Source organism: Ostrea edulis, chromosome 1 (assembly GCF_947568905.1).
Source record: "Ostrea edulis chromosome 1, xbOstEdul1.1, whole genome shotgun sequence".
Taxonomy (NCBI): domain Eukaryota; kingdom Metazoa; phylum Mollusca; class Bivalvia; order Ostreida; family Ostreidae; genus Ostrea; species Ostrea edulis.
Window position 1 is genome coordinate 2,384,111 of NC_079164.1, and position 22,046 is coordinate 2,406,156.

Genomic DNA, 22,046 nt, shown 5'->3' on the forward strand with positions numbered 1-22,046 from the left:
GTACCCTAATGTATTTTTTGCGCATGCGTTTTGTATTTACACTTCCTGTTGACATTCGCTACAGTTTGAGTTTCAGTATTTTCTAAAAGAAGAAAGAAAATGTGATCCTGCACGCTGCAGAAAGAGATTTTATGTGCAGATAGCGTATGGTAATGTAGATGATTGTTTTTGTATAAGTGTGACAAGAGAAAATACAACTACATGTTACGGGTCTGTACTTGTACTGGCAAGTCGTACAGTATACTGTATCAACAGACTGAGCGCATGTGATATGTCATTATGGGGTTTATTTATTGTTCCAGTTACTGATAGTTATTACACAGAAACAAATTAAACAACCAGACATTACATTTTTCTTTCAGTTATACTGACAGTTATTACACAGAAACAAATTAAACATGGCATTACATTTTTCTTTCAATTACTGATAGTTATTACACAGAAAAAAATTAAACATGGCATTACATTTTTCTTCCAGTTGCTGATAGTTATTACACAGAAACAAATTAAACATGGCATTACCATCCATGCCGCACTACTGGACAACCCGAAGGAACGTTTATGAGCAGGCCATTGTTAGGAACCGAAATCATGATGACCATCTACGAGAGAGGTGGGGCCACACAGCTGACTACTTCCAGAGGTCTAACATAGCAGCAACAAAACAGACGGAATGGGAGTCCGAAAAATCCCTGAAGTCCAGGTATGAGTCCGAAAAATCCCTGAAGTCCAGGTATGAGTACGTTAAATCTGAATACAGCATTGTGTGACTGTGTGTGTGTGGGGGGGAGGGGGCTTGTAAGATTAATGAATGTGGTGATTTGTGCATGGTGCACTGCTTCAGAAAACAATATACCAGGTAGATGAAGTTAACTGAGTTATGTGACTGAAATAAACACCTAGATATTTACAGCTTAGTGAGTGAGGTTTATCATTATGGAGAGTTGAACTTTGTACTGTAGAATCATTTAAATTCGTGGGGGGCAATTTTCGTGGATTGCTGATTTTTTACGGGTTCGTGGGGACGTAATTTCGTGGATTTATATATTTGTAAGAATAATAACTCTGGAATGTTTGCTTTGTCTTTATTCGTTGAGGATGTAAATTCGTGGGTGAGGGGTACCCATGAATTCCACGAAAATTGAGCCACCACGAATTCTAATGATTCCACTGTATATATACTAACAGTAAAAGATTTGACTTTGATATTTGCCATGTGCATTTCAGCATTGATCATGAATAAGCAGACTTAAAACTACATGTGTATGGAAGGCACCAAAGTTTAGATGTCTTTTACATAAATACACTTAGGGCTGTAGTGAATTCTGTACATGTATCATTAATGTAATGATGAAGATTTCTGTTTTCTCGTTGTTTTCAGTATGGATGCCTACCAGAAAGGAAAAGACTCTGAAAAGAAAGCAAAAAACTTAGCTCTACGCAGAGAGAAACTAGCAGCCATGTTAAGACAGGAGAGATATAAGTTTGAAGTGAGTCAGAATTTCTCTATGAATGCAGTTAGCTGTGAGTTGTGAATTTCAACACAAATCATATTGATGACGAAATACAAGAATTTAGCTTATTTGATCATGAATCATGCCAATCTAATTAAAATTAAATGTTAGATCCGCTCACGTATTCGCATACATAACGATGTTATGCATGCGAGTACGCGAGCGGATCTAACATCTAATTTTAATTAGATTGGAATCATGCTGATGATGAAATACTGGCCATCATTGCATTTCATCATCAAAACATGAAGTACATGACAGGCATACAATTAGACTTCCATTCCATTCATAAACTCAGAAATAGTCACCCACAAAGTGTAGCTGGTACAGAGATTCATTTTTTCAGTGTGTATATCCGTATGGAGTGACACATGTTCATTTGAACATAATCATGATAATACTTTACTTACCCACTTAGAACAAAATGTAGAATAGCGGTCACCATACAAAATAAATTTCATTCAATTTCTTTTCAAGGTTGGTAAATATTGTTTTATGATTTTCTTTGAAAGCTGTGGTTGGCTTTTGGAAAAATATATATCGTGCGTATCATATACATGTACAGTAAATCACAGTTACAGTAAGTCATGGTTGTGGCAAACACACTTATGATGAATTCACGCTTATAGCAAAGTGATTTTCATTCCCTGTAGTTTTAAAACATATCATGAATATATTGTACATAACCAAATTACTTTAAATTTATAATGAATCATCATTTATCATGCCCAGCACTTCGCTATCAGCCTGTTTTATTGTATTGTATCGATTTATGTTGTATAACAGGGTAAATGTTTCTTCTATTACAGGCAGAACTGAAGGGATATTCATTGGACAATTTTGATCGTCTGGAAGATATGAAGGATCGAGTGGACTCCTTAAGGAGTGCTCGAGAAGAAAAACGAAAAAATGTAAGAAATTTAAAATTTTGTTAAAACAAACTAGTGCTCGAGAAGAAAAATGATAATGTTAGATAAATTTAGAATTTTGTTAAATCAAACTAGTGCTGAGGAAGAAAAACAAAAAAATGTAAGACAAATTTAGAATTTCATTAAATCAAACTAGTGCTCGAGAAGAAAAACAATACAATGGAAAATAAATTAAAAACTTTGTTCAATCAAATTAGTGTTATATGTATATTGACTAGGATGAAAGTTATATTTCAAAATCAGTTACTATTCTCAGTAATCAAAATGGATGTATAAATTTGTATATGTATATTCTTAATAATGAAGTGAAGAAATAAGATTTGATGGTTTGTAAGTAATATGCAAGTTGATTTGAGTAAATTGAGTGTTCAGAATGAATTTATTTTACAGTTGGCTGAGGAGAAACTTTATGAACACTGGAGACAAAACAACCCAGATATCAGAAAGGTGCGTCATACCATATAACAAACAACACAGATATCAGTAAATAACATACAACCCAGATATCAGTAAATAACAAACAACACAGATATCAGTAAATAACAAACAACCCAGATATCAGTAAATAAAAAACTACCCAGATATCAGTAAATAAAAAACTACCCAGATATCAGTAAATAACAAACTACCCAGATATCAGCAAATAACAAACAACCCAGATATCAGTGAATAACAAACAACCCAAAAATCAGTGAATAAACAACCCAGATATCAGTAAATAACAAACAACTCAGATATCAGTAAATAACAAACAACTCAGATATCAGTAAATAACAAACTACTCAGATATCAGTCAATAACAAACAACTCAGATATCAGTCAATAACAAACAACCCAGATATCAGTAAATAACAAACTACTCAGATATCAGTAAATAACAAACAACTCAGATATCAGTAAATAACAAACAACCCAGATATCAGTAAATAACAAACTACTCAGATATCAGTAAAAAACAAACAACCCAGATATCAGAAAGGTATGTCATACTACACCACAAAACAGATTAAAAAATTACACCTGTAAAACTAAAGCCAAAACACCCAGATATCAGTAAAGTACAAACCATTCAGATAAAATACAAATTACAATCTAGTAGATATCAGTAAGTAAAATAATGGACCTCCATCCCACTCCACCACTGTGTACAAACTATATTTCTTTATATCGAATTTAATCATTAATAAAATTCTCTTGTGATATTTTCTAACATTCAAGCAATTTTTTACAGCATCTTTATACAAATGCTATACTTTCTCATTGCACTCAAACATAGGTTCCAACATTTACCTCATTCCTACAACTAGTCTATGACTTTATCTTGTGCTACAGACTGACAGATTTTTCTAGAAGTATTGTCTAATGTTCTACTATTAAATTCACACATGTTTATGTTGCTGTAAGAAAATTTTGACAATTAAATGAGTTGTGTCAACCAGAATGTTCATGGAGATGAAATATTTGAGGCTCAGTAAGGGGCATTTCTCTATTAAGAATGTCACAATGATTTTCTGACCACCAAAACCATCGGGATGCATTATCTTGGTGATAGCTGACATACAGAATTCAACCATCGTTTGTTTTCAGATTGAAGCGGAGCAGCTGAAGGATCATGTGGTGGACAAGTGGGGGTCTCAAATGGAAGAGTTTAGAGAGGTAACACGGTCTGTAGAATGACTCAAAAATCAAAAAGAGGTCGCGTGATATTAATGATGTAAGAATTAAATAGGTCATGTGATATTCGACAGGTAACACAGTCTGTAGATTAATGTAAGAGTTAATTAGGTCGCGTGATATTAATGATGTAAGAGTAAATAGGTCGAGCGATATTCGACAGGTAACACGATCTGTAGATTGATATAAGAGTTAAATAGGTCATGTGATATTCGACAAGTAACACAGTCTGTAGGACGACGTAAGAGTTAAATAGGTCACGTGATATCCAACAGGTAACACGGTCTGTATAATGATGTAAGAGTTAAATAGGTCACGTGATATCCGACAGGTAACACGGTCTGTATAATGATGTAAGAGTTAAATAGGTCACGTGATATTCAACGGGTAACACATTCTGTATAATGATGTAAGAGTTAAAGAAGTTGTTTTGTAAATCATTGCATGTATAGAAGAATTTATATTGTTCTTGGAATAATCAGTTTTTTAATTTGTTCAATAAAAGAAATGTGCTTGTCTCCTGTATAGTTTTTTCACGTTTAATAAATGTTAAATTTTTTAAAACAAAACTTGAAATATGTTAATTAATTGTTTTGTTTAAGTGGAAATTATCGTTAAAAGTGCATTATCTAACTTTGTAATTAGCATTTATATGTATAACTTTCAGTTGATATTTAATTTCATAGAAAGAAGAGCAGGAAAGAATTGAGAAAGAAAAGTTCGAGAGAGAGATGGAAGAAGAACGAGTAGCAGCACTGGAATTGGAGAGACAGAAGGAAGAAGATCGGTTAGAGGAGGAGAAGAAATGGAAGGATGTATTGAGGGAGCAGATGTTTGAGCTCCGAGATCGAGAAGCTGAGGTCAGAAATATAAAATGTCTGAGATCAGGGTTAAGTTATACTAAGTCTTGTCTGAGATCAGATGTACACAAAATATCTAAGGTGAAAAGGCCCAGGTTAGACACACAAAATGTACATGCATTAGGTCACATACCCAAAATGTCTTGAGTCATGTACACAAAATGTCTGTGGTTGGGGGTTATATATAAAATGCCTTGGGGTGGAGTCAGATATAGCAAACAGAGGCTGAAGAACAGGTACCTCAAAACACTAAAGGTCAAGGGATAATATGCTTGGGTATGCAAGAAATCTATCTGATACAGGTTTTAGAAATGTTCATGAAGTAAGATCTTGACAACTTCAGTAGTGGGACAATATTGGTACCAAAATACATTAATTGTGCACACATAAATTTGATTCAGTTGTCAGAGACAACATTTAGGTGACATTACTGTAATAGTGTACATGAAGATTGCACAAAATTCTGTCTCACACCAGTTATAAAGTATGACTTACTACATGTACATCTACTAGAAACAAATATTATTCTACAAGGAAAAACACATTTGTTGACTTTTGTGAACTTATTTAAGGACATGCAGGACGTTTCTGACGTTTTCTCTAAAATTATTTTTTCACCTCCTTAATTTGAAGAATTCTTGTATGATTTCTGAAATTGGTTAAATTTTATGTTGTAGTAATATTTAATGTTACCAAACCTTTTATATCAGCCTGGGTAGCTCAGTGGTTATATCACCTAACTTGTAATGTAAGGGTCTCGGGTTCGATATCCAATTGTCCCAAAGATTTTTCTCTCCTTTATTATGCCATTTATGCATTAGAGCTGAATTCACATTCAACAATGAGGAATTATCAAACTATGCCAACTCTGACATGGTAATATATCCCAAGATTTTTTGTAGATACAAGATAGAATGCAAGAGAAATGTATGCAAAATGTCGCAAAAAAATTATATATTATTGAGAAATGTCGCATATGTCCATAAATCTTACTGACTTTTAAAGTCCTCTTCACACATTTCTGCACATAAGGTGGTTTATTTAAGTCACATTGAGATAAACCTTTTCAGGTAATATGATCTGCTCTACAAGCAACAAGTAGTTAGTTCTTCAAAGTATGGTGATACAAACAGTATATGTTAAACTTAATCAATAGCTTACATGTATATATAAACACTGATCAGATATCTGTGTGATTGTGTGTGTTAATTAATAAGTTACATGTACTGTGATTGTGTGTAGGTGGAGAGACTGTATATATGTTAATCAATAATTTACATGTACTGTGATTGTGTGTGTTAATTAATAGTTACTTGTATTAATTAATTATGATAATTGTGTGTAGGCGGAGAGACTGAAGAAGGAACAGGACGCCCTGCAGACAGAACAGTGGAGGCTGGAAGATTTAGAAGATGAACGCAAAAAGATGGAGTCAGCTCGTGGTCAACGCGAAATGGGGTAAAGTTGGGACTGTTGTTGTGATGACAATAATTTATGATGATGTACAGTGAATCACAATGGAAAAGGATCGATTATATTACAGCCAAACCTCATTATCTTGAATTCGATATGGCCAAGAAAAAACTTTGACATATCCAGGGGTTCGAGATATTAAGGTTAAAATACATAAAGAAAATGTACATTTTGGTGGGACTTCCAACTCACTTAGAAATATCCATGGTATTCGAGATATCAGTGTTCAACATTCTGAAGTTCAACTGTACATACGTTGTCGGATACCCATGGCTGATCTCGTCATCGAAGACAAGATCAGCCGTGGGTATCCGGTGAAGCTGTACATATTTATGGTTAATATTTAAAAAAATTAATGAAGTGTTTTGGGGGGTTAGAAAATTGGATTGAGCTCATCCTATAAAGTGATAATGTGAATGATTATGATAAATGTGAGATGTATGCCATTATATGCATTATAAGGGAAGCATTTGGACTGACCAGTCTGCCATTATCAATACTTAAAACCAATAGATATTAAGGATGCAGACATTTTGATTAATGGAGGTCATTAATTGTTCACTATTCTTATCAACAGTCGCATGCTACTGAGGCAGCACAAGGCTCAGATGATGAGAAGATCTCGACAAATCCAAGAAGAGCTGGTAAAATGATTCTGTCTTTCTCATTTCTTAAATACAGTAAAACATGGTTACAGCAAACACACTTATTATGCATTCATGCTTACAGCAAAGGGATTTTCATTCCCTGCAGTTTTAATATATATTACAAATTTACTGGATATAATGAATTTCGAATCAGAATTGTTGGTCCCCAGCGCTTCACTATGCCATGTTTTACAGTATTTAATTCTGATGAAGAGAAAATTAGCAGCACTTATTCAGTTTAACACTAAGAATCTGAGAGCTACTGAATTTCAAATATAACTTGGCAAATGTTTTTTGGCATCCATAAAGCAAAGAAAATTTTCTATGAAGATTTATGTATGAAAGACCAGTAATCTGAGTTTGATAATTGTGATTTTTAATTTGAAATGATTAAATCTATGTTAATTAATCTGTGTTAATTGCACTGGATGTGTAGGAACAAGACAAGAGGATGTTAGAGGCTCTGATTGAGAGAGAAAACGAGGAACGAGAGATGCTGACCACACGACGGGAAAAGGCCCAAGCTGACGCAGCATGGATGAAGCAGGTGGGTGTTGTATACAATTAAAGTTCAGTATCTCCAACATCGATACCTCGAAGTTTTTACTTTGATACCACTGAGTTCAAGATAAGGAAGTTTTAACTGTACATATAATGAATAAAAATCACACGAATAGCATAGAAATTTTGTTCTTGTCCATACATCATAAATACTGGACAACCGGACATGTCATTTTTCATTATATTATTATAATTAAGTATGATAATTGTGAACGAAGCATTATATGATTGGTCTAGACAGTCACGGGAGGATAAAACTTCATATCTCCCTAAAATATCATATCTCCCTCAAACATCATATCTCCCTCAAACATCATATCTCCCCATATTTCACCCTTTCGACAGTCTCATGCATTTTTCATAAATTTTACATGTACATAGAGGTAAGCATAGTTTATTGAGATGTCACAATAAGTCTTGAGTCATTACTTTATAGTTTATAAGGCACAAAAGGAATTTGTTTATACGTAGGTTTCTGATACACAGTTAGATCACCTGAATTTGGTTAATACAAAAACCATGTAAGTAATCAGCATTCAAGGAGAAGGGAAAATACAAGAGTGTTACCGTTAGGGCGATCTCAGCTACATAGTTACAATGTAAAATACAAGAGTGTTACCGTTAGGGCGATCTCAGCTACATAGTTACAATGTAAAATACAAGAGTGTTACCGTTAGGGCGATCTCGGCTACATAGTTACAATGTAAAATACAAGAGTGTTACCGTTAGGGCGATCTCAGCTACATAGTTACAATGTAAAATACAAGAGTGTTACCGTTAGGGCGATCTCAGCTACATAGTTACAATGTAAAATACAAGAGTGTTACCGTTAGGGCGATCTCAGCTACATAGTTACAATGTATAGATGAGCCGACTTCAATTTCAAATGCATTTTTGAAGTCTTGCTTGTTTCGGTATAATAAACGATTTATTACATGAATGTTTGGGAGATATGAAGATATATTCACCCAAGAAAAATCATATTCCCCTCTATTTTTTCTATATGAATGAACAATCAATAATATTTGTGTTAATTTGTTTACAAGTGATTGGGATCAGTTATGAGTAGATATATATATTTGTGTTAATTTGTTTACAGGTGATCGAGGATCAGTTACGAGTAGATATATATATATATATTTGTGTTAATTTGTTTACAGGTGATCGGGATCAGTTACGAGTAGACATATATATTTGTGTTAATTTGTTTACAGGTGATCGAGGATCAGTTACGAGTAGATATATATATTTGTGTTAATTTGTTTACAGGTGATCGAGGATCAGTTACGAGTAGAGAAGGCGAGAGAGGCAGAGCTGGACATGTTGTATCAGTGAGTTTGATTCTATTTATAGTGTTCACTTTCATTTTCAGTTTGATTCTATTTATATTGTTCACTTTCATTTTCAGTTTGTTTCACATATTTATAGTTCACTTTGATTTTCAAAATTGAATTTTTTTTTTAAATTATTTTTTTTTTTAGAATTTGTCATTTTTTCCCTAACATACAACTTGATATTTGCAACTTTATGTGCTGTAATTTACCATTTATTAGCAAGAATTTATCTTTCTGTAATTTCTCTACATAATCTTATCTAGAAATTACATTCTCATTAATAAATTTTGCATACATACATTATGTAGTGTTGAACAAATAGAATCTTTAATTATACCTTGGTGAAAATCTCACGTGACAATTGGATAAAATAAATCTCACGTGACAATTGGATAAAATAAATAAAGTCTCATGAAATATATGTTCTGCATTAAAATTACATAGATTTGAATTATGAGTTGAGATGGTTAAAACTTTTTAACAAGTTATTTGTTATAATATATTCTTTCCAAGTACATGTATTGAAGTCAATTTGATAGCCCAAGTTCTCCACAAATGGCCCATACAATGTTTATACACATGTAGAAATTGTACAGCTGTACATGTACAAAACCTGAATGTCGGTAATTAAGCATTCAAACCTCAGTTCGTGTTTATTCATGCATAAGATGGGTAATAATTTCCATGTACACAGTATTCCTGAATGTGATGAAAAAAGAGAAAGAATGCATACAGTTGAATAAGAATATATTTTAATTTCTAAACATCAATTGATTTTCTTGCAGGGCCACATTGTTCAATATGTATTGGAAAATTAATTTATTTACATGTAAATATGATGTACCAATAACTCGTGTAACAGAACTGATGTTTGAAACTTAGTGTCCTTATTTTGAACTTAGCAGTACAGTAAAACACAGTTATAGTGAACCTCCAGGGTCACCATAAAAAATGCACTATAACCAAACTTCATTATACAGTAAAACATGGTTATAGTGAACCTTCAGGTCACCATAAAAAGTTCACTGTAACCAAACTTCATTATACAGTAAAATACGGTTATAGTGAACCTCCAGGGTCACCATAAAAAATTCACTATAACCAAACTTCATTATACAGTAAATCACAGTTATAGTGAATCTCCAGGGTCACCATAAAAAGTTCATTACAACCAAACTTCATTATACAGTAAAACATGGTTATAGTGAACCTCCAGGGTCACCATAAAAAATTCACTATAACCAAACTTCATTATACAGTAAAACACGGTTATAGTGAACCTCCAGGGTTATCATAAAAAATTCACTATAACCAAACTTCATTATACAGTAAAACATGGTTATAGTGAACCTCCAGGGTCACCATAAAAAATTCACTATAACCAAACTTCATTATACAGTAAAACATGGTTATAGTGAACCTCCAGGGTCACCATAAAAAATTCACTATAACCAAACTTCATTATACAGTAAAACATGGTTATAGTGAACCTCCAGGGTCACCATAAAAAATTCACTATAACCAAACTTCATTATACAGTAAAACATGATTATAGTGAACCTCCAGGTCACCATAAAAATTCACTACAACCAAACTTCATTATACAGTAAAACACAGTTATAGTGAACCTCCAGGGTCACCATAAAAAGTTCATTACAACCAAACTTCATAAAATTTTTGTTATTTTCCTCTTATAGGGGAATAAACATCACTTTGCATTAAGCATGAATTCATTATAACTGTGTTTGTTATAACTGTGTAAGTACTGTACATTGACTGGTTGATTACAGAGAAGAAGCAGCTCGAATGTGGGAGAAGAGGGATGCAGAGTGGGCCCGAGAAAGCAAGGCCAGGGAGAGGCTGATGTCAGAGGTCAGTGCAGTGCTCGTCGATTTCTTACATCGTTTTGTATCATTACACCTTGTAAACTCGTTTATGTTATAGGATTCAGTAAACTGATGTTATAGGTTAATCTCCATTATAATGATTTAACGATTTAATATTATGAATACTGTGGAATCATTTACATTCATGAGGACCAGTTTTCGTGGCTTGTGAGATTTTATGCTTTTGTAGTGATGTAATTCCATGGATATTGTTTCCTTACATTGAAACATGAAATAGATTGTGTATTTTGGGGTGGTTTGAAATTCATAAGATATGAAAATTGACACACACACACATACCCTCTAACACAACAGCCCCCCCCCCCCCCCCCCCCCAAATTGTATGATTTCACAGCAATTAAAATTAAATATAAGATGAAAGTAAAAAAACAAAACAAAAAAAGACCAATACATGAGAGAATAAAAGCATCACTGATGAACTCTAGCTGGCTGGCGTATAAGTAATGTTACGTCCTCAAGTTGTCTTTTTTTATTCAGTGTTTGTAATTTGCAAGCTTTTATATATGTACATGTATGTGCATGCACAGAATTAATTGTTATAAAATGTACACATATACTCTTCACAGCTTCAGATACCACATGTGAGATGCACAGCTACCTGGCACTTCTTGCCCTTGCTTTAAATACTGCATATGAAAGGTGAAGATAACGAATAGTGATCAATCTCATAACTCCTTTAAAGGTGAAGATAACGAACAGTGATTAATCTCATAACTCCTATAAAGGTGAAGATAACGAACAGTGATCAATCTCATAACTCCTATAAAGGTGAAGATAACGAACAGTGATCAATCTCATAACTCTTATAAAGGTGAAGATAACGAACAGTGATCAATCTCATAACTCTTATAAAGGTGAAGATAACGAACAGTGATCAATCTCACAACTCCTATAAGCAATACAAAATAGATAGTTGAACAAACCCGAACCCCTGGACAAACCAGATTTGGGATCAGATGCCTAGGAGGAGTAAGCATCCCCTGTCGACCAGTCACACCCGCCGAGCCCATTTATCACCCAATCTGTCTGAAATGATTTGGTGTGATGACCTTGACCTAAGTAAGGGTCTGACCTCTGAATTACATATCCAATGTTTCTGTAGGTATTTAAAGATAGACAACAACAGATTGAGGAGAAGTTAGAGGAGGTGCAGCAGGAACGAGAAGAATCGCTACGGCAACGGGAAAAACTGATCGCAGAGATGGAGATAGCCAATCAAATGACACAACGTGATCTTGAAAAGGCTGAAGAACAGAAAGAGGCCCTCAAACTCGACCTCGAAGGACAGGTAATAATTTTTACAAATTTTGCTTGGCTTTATCTCAAATGACCGCTGAATATTGGATCAACTGAATGCCTTTTTGGTACTTATGTTCCTTTAGGCTTCATCTCAAAACACAGCTGCATGTACAGTCTATAGACTCCATTTTTGTATATCTAATTTTATATTAAAAGAAAAAACTTTTGCGCAAGAAGACTGATTATGCACGGGTTACCTTTCTGGGTGTTTTTAGCAGTCCTGTCGTCTTATGGGCAACGTCATTCCATGCATGATTGCAATAGAACACTGACACTGAAATTAAATTCCATTATTCTTTAGCTATTCGTAATCTCTCTCTCTCTCTCTCTCTCTCTCTCTCTCTCTCTCTCTCTCTCTATATATATATATATATACATGTATATATATTTGTGTGTGTATGTGTAAAATCAATAATGAATACTGGTAATAAAATATACAGATATCTAAGAGTGGGTGTATGGCTTAATTGATTAATGTGAATCCCTGTTGAGTAATGTGAATCTGTTGATTAATGTAAATCTGTTGATTAATGTGAATCTGTTGTGTAATATGAATCCCTGTTGAGTAATGTGAATCTGTTGTGTAATGTGAATCTGTTGAGTAAGGTGAATCTGTTGTGTAATGTGAATCTGATGAGTAATGTGAATCTGTTGAGTAATGTGAATCTGTTGTGTAATGTGAATCTGTTGACTAATGTGAATCTGTTGTGTAATGTGAATCTGTTGATTAATGTGAATCTGTTGTGTAATGTGAATCTGTTGAGTAATGTGAATCTGTTGTGTAATGTGAATCTGTTGTGTAATGTGAATCTGTTGAGTAATGTGAATCCCTGTTGAGTAATGTAAATCTGTCGTGTAATGTGAATCTGTTGTGTAATGTGAATCTGTTGAGTAATGTGAATCTGTTGTGTAATATGAATCCCTGTTGAGTAATGTGAATCTGTTGTGTAATGTGAATCTGTTGAGTAAGGTGAATCTGTTGTGTAATGTGAATCTGATGAGTAATGTGAATCTGTTGAGTAATGTGAATCTGTTGTGTAATGTGAATCTGTTGACTAATGTGAATCTGTTGTGTAATGTGAATCTGTTGATTAATGTGAATCTGTTGTGTAATGTGAATCTGTTGTGTAATGTGAATCTGTTGTGTAATGTGAATCTGTTGAGTAATGTGAATCCCTGTTGAGTAATGTAAATCTGTCGTGTAATGTGAATCTGTTGAGTAATGTGAATCTGTTGAGTATTGTGAATTCCTGTTGAGTAATGTAAATCTGTTGTGTAATGTGAATCTGTTGTGTAATGTGAATCTGTTGAGTAATGTGAATCTGTTGTGTAATGTGAATCCCTGTTGAGTAATGTGAATCTGTTGACTAATGTGAATCTGTTGTGTAATGTGAATCTGTTGACTAATGCTAATCCTTGTTGATTAATGTGAAAACTTCTTGGCTAATGTGAATTTTTTGACTTATGTGAATCTCTGTTGTGTAATGTGAATCTCTGTTGTGTAATGTGAATCCATGTTGACAAAAGTGAATCTGTTGACTAAATGTGAATCTGTTGACTAATGTGAATCTGTTGTGTAATGTGAATCTGTTGACTAATGTGAATCTGTTGAGTAATGTGAATCTGTTGAGTAATGTGAATCTGTTGTGTAATGTGAATCTGTTGTGTAATGTGAATCTGTTGATTAATGTGAATCTGTTGACTAATGTGAATCTGTTGTGTAATGTGAATCTGTTGAGTAATGTGAATCTGTTGTGTAATGTGAATCTGTTGAGTAATGTGAATCTGTTGTGTAATGTGAATCTGTTGAGTAATGTGAATCTCTGTTGAGTAATGTAAATCTGTCGTGTAATGTGAATCTGTTGAGTAATTTGAATCTGTTGAGTATTGTGAATTCCTGTTGAGTAATGTAAATCTGTTGATTGATGTGAATCTGTTGAGTAATGTGAATCTGTTGAGTAATGTGAATCTGTTGAGTAATGTGAATTTGTTGTGTAATGTGAATCTGTTGATTAATGTGAATCTGTTGACTAATGTGAATCTGTTGTGTAATGTGAATCTGTTGAGTAATGTGAATCTGTTGTGTAATGTGAATCCCTGTTGAGTAATGTGAATCTGTTGAGTAATGTGAATCTGTTGTGTAATGTGAATCTGTTGTGTAATGTGAATCTGTTGACTAATGCTAATCCTTGTTGATTAATGTGAAAACTTCTTGGCTAACGTGAATTTTTTGACTAATGTGAATCTCTGTTGTGTAATGTGAATCTTTGTTGTGTAATGAGAATCCATGTTGACAAAAGTGAATCTGTTGACTAAATGTGAATCTGTTGACTAATGTGAATATCTGTTGTGTAATGTGAATCTGTTGACTAATGTGAATCTGTTGACTAATGTGAATCTGTTGATTGATGTGAATCTGTTGAGTAATGTGAATCTGTTGTGTAATGTAAATCTGTTGAGTAATGTGAATCTGTTGACTAATGTGAATCTGTTGTGTAATGTGAATCTGTTGACTAATGTGAATCTGTTGAGTAATGTAAATCTGTTGACTAATGTGAATCTGTTGTGTAATGTAAATCTGTTGAGTAATGTGAATCTGTTGTGTAATGTGAATCTGCTGTGTAATGTGAATCTGTTGATTAATTTGAATCTGTTGTGTAATGTGAATCTGTTGTGTAATGTGAATCTGTTGAGTAATGTGAATCTGTTGTGTAATGTAAATCTGTTGTGTAATGTGAATATGTTGACTAATGTGAATCTGTTGACTGATGTGAATCTGTTGACTAATGTGAATCTGTTGATTAATGTGAATCTGTTGATTAATTTGAATCTGTTGTGTAATGTGAATCTGTTGTGTAATGTGAATCTGTTGAGTAATGTGAATCTGTTGTGTAATGTGAATATGTTATGTAATGTGAATCTGTTGATTAATGTGAATCTGTTGTGTAATGTGAATCCATGTTGACAAATGTGAATCTGTAGATTAATGTGAATCTGTTGTGTAATGTGAATCCATGTTGACAAAAGTGAATCTGTTGACTAAATGTGAATCCTGGTTGACTGATGTGAATCTGTTGTGTAATGTGAATCTGTTGAGTAATGTGAATCTGTTGAGAAATGTGAATCTGTTGACTAATGTGAATCTGTTGAGTAATGTGAATCAGTTGAGTAATGTGAATCCCTGTTGAGTAATGTAAATCTGTTGTGTAATGTGAATCTGTTGAGTAATGTGAATCTGTTGAGTATTGTGAATTCCTGTTGAGTAATGTAAATCTGTTGAGTAATGTGAATCTGTTGTGTAATGTGAATCCCTGTTGAGTAATGTGAATCTGTTGTGTAATGTGAATCCCTGTTGAGTAATGTGAATCTGTTGACTAATGTGAATCTGTTGTGTAATGTGAATCTGTTGACTAATGCTAATCCTTGTTGATTAATGTGAAAACTTCTTGGCTAATGTGAATTTTTTGACTAATGTGAATATCTGTTGTGTAATGTGAATCTCTGTTGTGTAATGTGAATCCATGTTGACAAAAGTGAATATGTTGACTAAATGTGAATCTGTTGACTAATGTGAATCTGTTGTGTAATGTGAATCTGTTGACTAATGTGAATCTGTTGAGTAAAGTGAATCTGTTGAGTAATGTGAATCTGTTGTGTAATGTGAATCTGTTGTGTAATGTTAATCTGTTGAGTAATGTGAATCTGTTGAGTAATGTGAATCTGTTGTGTAATGTGAATCTGTTGAGTAATGTGAATCTGTTGTGTAATGTGAATCTGTTGACTAATGTGAATCTGTTGTGTAATGTGAATCTGTTGAGTAATGTGAATCTGTTGTGTAATGTGAATCTGTTGAGTAATGTGAATCTCTGTTGAGTAATGTAAATCTGTCGTGTATTGTGAATCTGTTGAGTAATTTGAATCTGTTGAGTATTGTGAATTCCTGTTGAGTAATGTAAATCTGTCGTGTAATGTGAATCTGTTGTGTAATGTGAATCTGTTGAGTAATGTGAATCTGTTGTGTAATGTGAATCCCTGTTGAGTAATGTGAATCTGTTGAGTAATGTGAATCTGTTGTGTAATGTGAATCTGTTGTGTAATGTGAATCTGTTGACTAATGCTAATCCTTGTTGATTAATGTGAAAACTTCTTGGCTAACGTGAATTTTTTGACTAATGTGAATCTCTGTTGTGTAATGTGAATCTCTGTTGTGTAATGTGAATTCATGTTGACAAAAGTGAATCTGTTGACTAAATGTGAATCTGTTGACTAATGTGAATATCTGTTGTGTAATGTGAATCTGTTGACTAATGTGAATCTGTTGACTAATGTGAATCTGTTGATTGATGTGAATCTGTTGAGTGATGTGAATCTGTTGTGTAATGTAAATCTGTTGTGTAATGTGAATCTGTTGAGTAATGTGAATCTGTTGACTAATATGAATCTGTTGTGTAATGTGAATCTGTTGACTAATGTGAATCTGTTGAGTAATGTGAATCTGTTGAGTAATGTAAATCTGTTGACTAATGTGAATCTGTTGTGTAATGTAAATCTGTTGAGTAATGTGAATCTGTTGTGTAATGTAAATCTGTTGTGTAATGTGAATCTGCTGTGTAATGTGAATCTGTTGATTAATTTGAATCTGTTGTGTAATGTGAATCTGTTGTGTAATGTGAATCTGTTGAGTAATGTGAATCTGTTGTGTAATGTAAATCTGTTGTGTAATGTGAATCTGTTGACTAATGTGAATCTGTTGACTGATGTGAATCTGTTGACTAATGTGAATCTGTTGATTAATGTGAATCTGTTGATTAATTTGAATCTGTTGTGTAATGTGAATCTGTTGTGTAATGTGAATCTGTTGAGTAATGTGAATCTGTTGTGTAATGTGAATATGTTATGTAATGTGAATCTGTTGATTAATGTGAATCTGTTGTGTAATGTGAATCCATGTTGACAAAAGTGAATCTGTTGACTAAATGTGAATCCTGGTTGACTGATGTGAATCTGTTGTGTAATGTGAATCTGTTGAGTAATGTGAATCTGTTGTGTAATGTGAATCCCTGTTGAGTAATGTGAATCTGTTGACTAATGTGAATCTGTTGTGTAATGTGAATCTGTTGACTAATGCTAATCCTTGTTGATTAATGTGAAAACTTCTTGGCTAATGTGAATTTTTTGACTAATGTGAATATCTGTTGTGTAATGTGAATCTCTGTTGTGTAATGTGAATCCATGTTGACAAAAGTGAATATGTTGACTAAATGTGAATCTGTTGACTAATGTGAATCTGTTGTGTAATGTGAATCTGTTGTGTAATGTGAATCTGTTGAGTAATGTGAATCTGTTGAGTAATGTGAATCTGTTGTGTAATGTGAATCTGTTGTGTAATGTGAATCTGTTGACTAATGTGAATCTGTTGTGTAATGTGAATCTGTTGAGTAATGTGAATATGTTGTGTAATGTGAATCTGTTGAGTAATGTGAATCTGTTGTGTAATGTGAATCTGTTGAGTAATGTGAATCTCTGTTGAGGAATGTAAATCTGTCGTGTAATGTGAATCTGTTGTGTAATGTGAATCTGTTGAGTAATGTGAATCTGTTGTGTAATGTGAATCCCTGTTGAGTAATGTGAATCTGTTGACTAATGTGAATCTGTTGTGTAATGTGAATCTGTTGACTAATGCTAATCCTTGTTGATTAATGTGAAAACTTCTTGGCTAATGTGAATTTTTTGACTAATGTGAATATCTGTTGTGTAATGTGAATCTCTGTTGTGTAATGTGAATCCATGTTGACAAAAGTGAATATGTTGACTAAATGTGAATCTGTTGACTAATGTGAATCTGTTGTGTAATGTGAATCTGTTGATTAATTTGAATCTGTTGTGTAATGTGAATCTGTTGTGTAATGTGAATCTGTTGAGTAATGTGAATCTGTTGTGTAATGTGAATATGTTATGTAATGTGAATCTGTTGATTAATGTGAATCTGTTGTGTAATGTGAATCCATGTTGACAAAAGTGAATCTGTTGACTAAATGTGAATCCTGGTTGACTGATGTGAATCTGTTGTGTAATGTGAATCTGTTGAGTAATGTGAATCTGTTGAGAAATGTGAATCTGTTGACTAATGTGAATCTGTTGAGTAATGTGAATCTGTTGAGTAATGTGAATCTGTTGTGTAATGTGAATCTGTTGAGTAATGTGAATCCCTGTTGAGTAATGTAAATCTGTCGTGTAATGTGAATCTGTTGAGTAATGTGAATCTGTTGAGTATTGTGAATTCCTGTTGAGTAATGTAAATCTGTCGTGTAATGTGAATCTGTTGTGTAATGTGAATCTGTTGAGTAATGTGAATCTGTTGTGTAATGTGAATCCCTGTTGAGTAATGTGAATCTGTTGACTAATGTGAATCTGTTGTGTAATGTGAATCTGTTGACTAATGCTAATCCTTGTTGATTAATGTGAAAACTTCTTGGCTAATGTGAATTTTTTGACTAATGTGAATATCTGTTGTGTAATGTGAATCTCTGTTGTGTAATGTGAATCCATGTTGACAAAAGTGAATATGTTGACTAAATGTGAATCTGTTGACTAATGTGAATCTGTTGTGTAATGTGAATCTGTTGACTAATGTGAATCTGTTGAGTAATGTGAATCTGTTGTGTAATGTGAATCTGTTGACTAATGTGAATCTGTTGTGTAATGTGAATCTGTTGTGTAATGTGAATCTGTTGAGTAATGTGAATCTCTGTTGAGTAATGTAAATCTGTTGTGTAATGTGAATCTGTTGATTAATGTGAATCTGTTGAGTAATGTGAATCTGTTGAGTAATGTGAATCTGTGTAATGTGAATCTGTTGTGTAATGTGAATCTGTTGACTAATGTGAATCTGTCGTGTAATGTGAATCTGTTGTGTAATGTGAATCTGTTGAGGAATGTGAATCTGTTGTGTAATGTGAATCCCTGTTGAGTAATGTGAATCTGTTGACTAATGTGAATCTGTTGTGTAATGTGAATCTGTTGACTAATGCTAATCCTTGTTGATTAAATGAAAACTTCTTGGCTAACGTGAATTTTTTGACTAATGTGAATCTCTGTTGTGTAATGTGAATCTCTGTTGTGTAATGTGAATCCATGTTGACAAAAGTGAATCTGTTGACTAATGTGAATCTGTTGTGTAATGTGAATCTGTTGACTAATGTGAATCTGTTGATTGATGTGAATCTGTTGAGTAATGTGAATCTGTTGTGTAATGTAAATCTGTTGTGTAATGTGAATCTGTTGAGTAATGTGAATCTGTTGACTAATGTGAATCTGTTGTGTAATGTGAATCTGTTGACTAATGTGAATCTGTTGTGTAATGTAAATCTGTTGAGTAATGTGAATCTGTTGAGTAATGTAAATCTGTTGACTAATGTGAATCTGTTGTATAATGTAAATCTGTTGAGTAATGTGAATCTGTTGTGTAATGTAAATCTGTTGTGTAATGTGAATCTGCTGTGTAATGTGAATCTGTTGATTAATGTGAATCTGTTGTGTAATGTGAATCTGTTGTGTAATGTAAATCTGTTGTGTAATGTGAATCTGTTGACTAATGTGAATCTGTTGACTGATGTGAATCTGTTGAGTAATGTGAATCTGTTGACTAATGTGAATCTGTTGATTAATGTGAATCTGTTGTGTAATGTGAATCTGTTGTGTAATGTGAATCTGTTGAGTAATGTGAATCTGTTGTGTAATGTGAATATGTTATGTAATGTGAATCTGTTGATTAATGTGAATCTGTTGTGTAATGTGAATCCATGTTGACAAAAGTGAATCTGTTGACTAAATGTGAATCCTGGTTGACTGATGTGAATATGTTGTGTAATGTGAATCTGTTGTGTAATGTAAATCTGTTGACTAATGTGAATCTGTTGTGTAATGTGAATCTGTTGACTAATGTGAATTTGTTGTGTAATGTGAATCTGTTGACTAATGTGAATCCCTGTTGAGTAATGTGAATCTGTTGTGTAATGTGAATCTGTTGTGTAATGTAAATCTGTTGAGTAATGTGAATCTCTTGTGTAATGTTAATCCATGTTGAGTAATGTGAATCTGTTGACTAATGTGAATCCCTGTTGAGTAATGTGAATCTGTTGTGTAATGTGAATCTGTTGACTAATGTGAATCTGTTGACTGATGTGAATCTGTTGAGTAATGTGAATCTGTTGACTAATGTGAATCTGTTGACTAATGTGAATCTGTTGACTGATGTGAATCTGTTGAGTAATGTGAATCTGTTGACTAATGTGAATCTGTTGACTAATGTGAATCTGTTGACTAATGTGAATCTGTGAATCTGTTGACTAATGTGAATCTGTTGACTGATGTGAATCTGTTGACTAATGTGAATCTGTTGACTGATGTGAATCTGTTGTGTAATGTGAATCTCTGTTAACTGTAGATCACATCACGTCAAGAGCAGAAGTTGACGTCCCGACAGAGGATGGTGGAAGAGGAAGAAAATGAAAAACGTCAAGAGCAGGACTACGAGGACTTCCTGCAAAAGGAGACGGAGAGAATGAGAGTTCGGGGTTTTGCCCCAAAGGTACAGTCATTCACACTAATGACCATTCTGTTTATTGTGACTCACTGCAACTGTTAAACAAGATGTACCATTCAGGACTGGAAGAGCAGTGATTCTGTACACAATATTTAATTTCATCATTACTACTGTACCTAATAATGAAACTAAATTTTGTCACAATGAAATATTACTTTAAAACATGGTTATAACGAACCTCCCGCAGAAACAGTTTGTTACAACCAAACTTCACCATACAGTGAAGCACAGTTATAGTGAACTTCCAGGCCAGCAAAACACACTTCATTATAACCAAACTTCATTATCCAGTAAAGCACAGTTATAGTGAACTTCCAGGCCAGCAAAACACACTTCATTATAACCAAACTTCATTTATATCTAATAAATTTTTTTTTGATTTTTCTCTCATAGCGGGAGTAAATATCACTTCAAAATAAACATGAATTTGTTATAAGCCTGTTCGTTAAAAGCGTGTCTTACTGTATAAGAACATAGATTGCTATAAAAATGTTACGATTATAATGCTTCTTTTGTTGTCTTTTAGAATTTCGGAAGGAGGACTGCTTGGATGTAAGGACATACTCAGCACGACTAGTGACCACTGGTCAGTATTCGGTGTGACTCGCACTGCCAGACATGCTCACCGAGTCGTGGAGACATTTTATCTCCATGTCCCAGTTTATCTCAACAAAAGTCGTACATGTACCTGCAGCCACAGTTGTGATATTTTTTGGTCTATAATACATGTCCCATAGGTTTTAACTGATGCTTCAAGAATCTGTAGAACAGACTGTTTCAAATGTGTTCTGTAGAGACCAGAATTTGTTCACATGGAATATTTTTATGATAATATAGATTATAAATATTAAAATGTAAATATTAAACCAGGTGTTTATTATTTTTATGACAATATAGATCATTAAGAAATGTGAATATTGAATTAGGCGTTATTAGGCTACCTGAGCCAGTCGGTATTTGGACTATTTGGACGTAACGTTGAACTTACATACAAGTAAACATTCCCCGTATTTGAAACCCGGCAACATTCCGCGTTACGTACACTCCGGCAGTAACCACCCGCCTTCCATACTTAAAGCTATACCATCAGGCATCAATCACCGATTGTCATCAATTTCATCGGACAAAGAGGAATTCGTCAAAGCCGCCGGCATATACCAAAAAGCACTTGATGAAAGCGGCTATAAATACAAGCTAACATACGACGAATCAGCCAAAACTAAACAGAACAGCAGAAGAAATC

General features: G+C 33.7%; 1 protein-coding gene across 4 annotated transcripts; it reads left to right on the forward strand.

Annotated features, from left to right (window-relative positions):
* Positions 1-14: 14 nt before the first annotated feature.
* Positions 15-21,669, forward strand: LOC125664467 (trichoplein keratin filament-binding protein-like). 4 transcript variants are annotated; one of them, XM_048897241.2, is made up of 15 exons: positions 26-149; positions 479-733; positions 1,382-1,490; positions 2,324-2,425; positions 2,834-2,890; positions 4,031-4,099; positions 4,804-4,977; positions 6,323-6,435; positions 7,028-7,094; positions 7,534-7,644; positions 8,928-8,989; positions 10,783-10,864; positions 12,002-12,187; positions 20,645-20,788; positions 21,330-21,669. In XM_048897241.2, the coding sequence occupies exons 2-15, from the start codon at positions 513-515 to the stop codon at positions 21,357-21,359; spliced, it is 1,527 nt and encodes a 508-aa protein (XP_048753198.1). In that variant the 5' UTR covers positions 26-149; positions 479-512; the 3' UTR covers positions 21,360-21,669. The 4 variants fall into 4 exon arrangements, with proteins under 4 accessions (XP_056006745.1, XP_056006751.1, XP_048753198.1 ...); XM_048897242.2 differs by having other exon boundaries at positions 479-703; XM_056150770.1 differs by lacking the exon at positions 21,330-21,669 and having other exon boundaries at positions 15-149; positions 20,645-21,307.
* Positions 21,670-22,046: the final 377 nt, after the last annotated feature.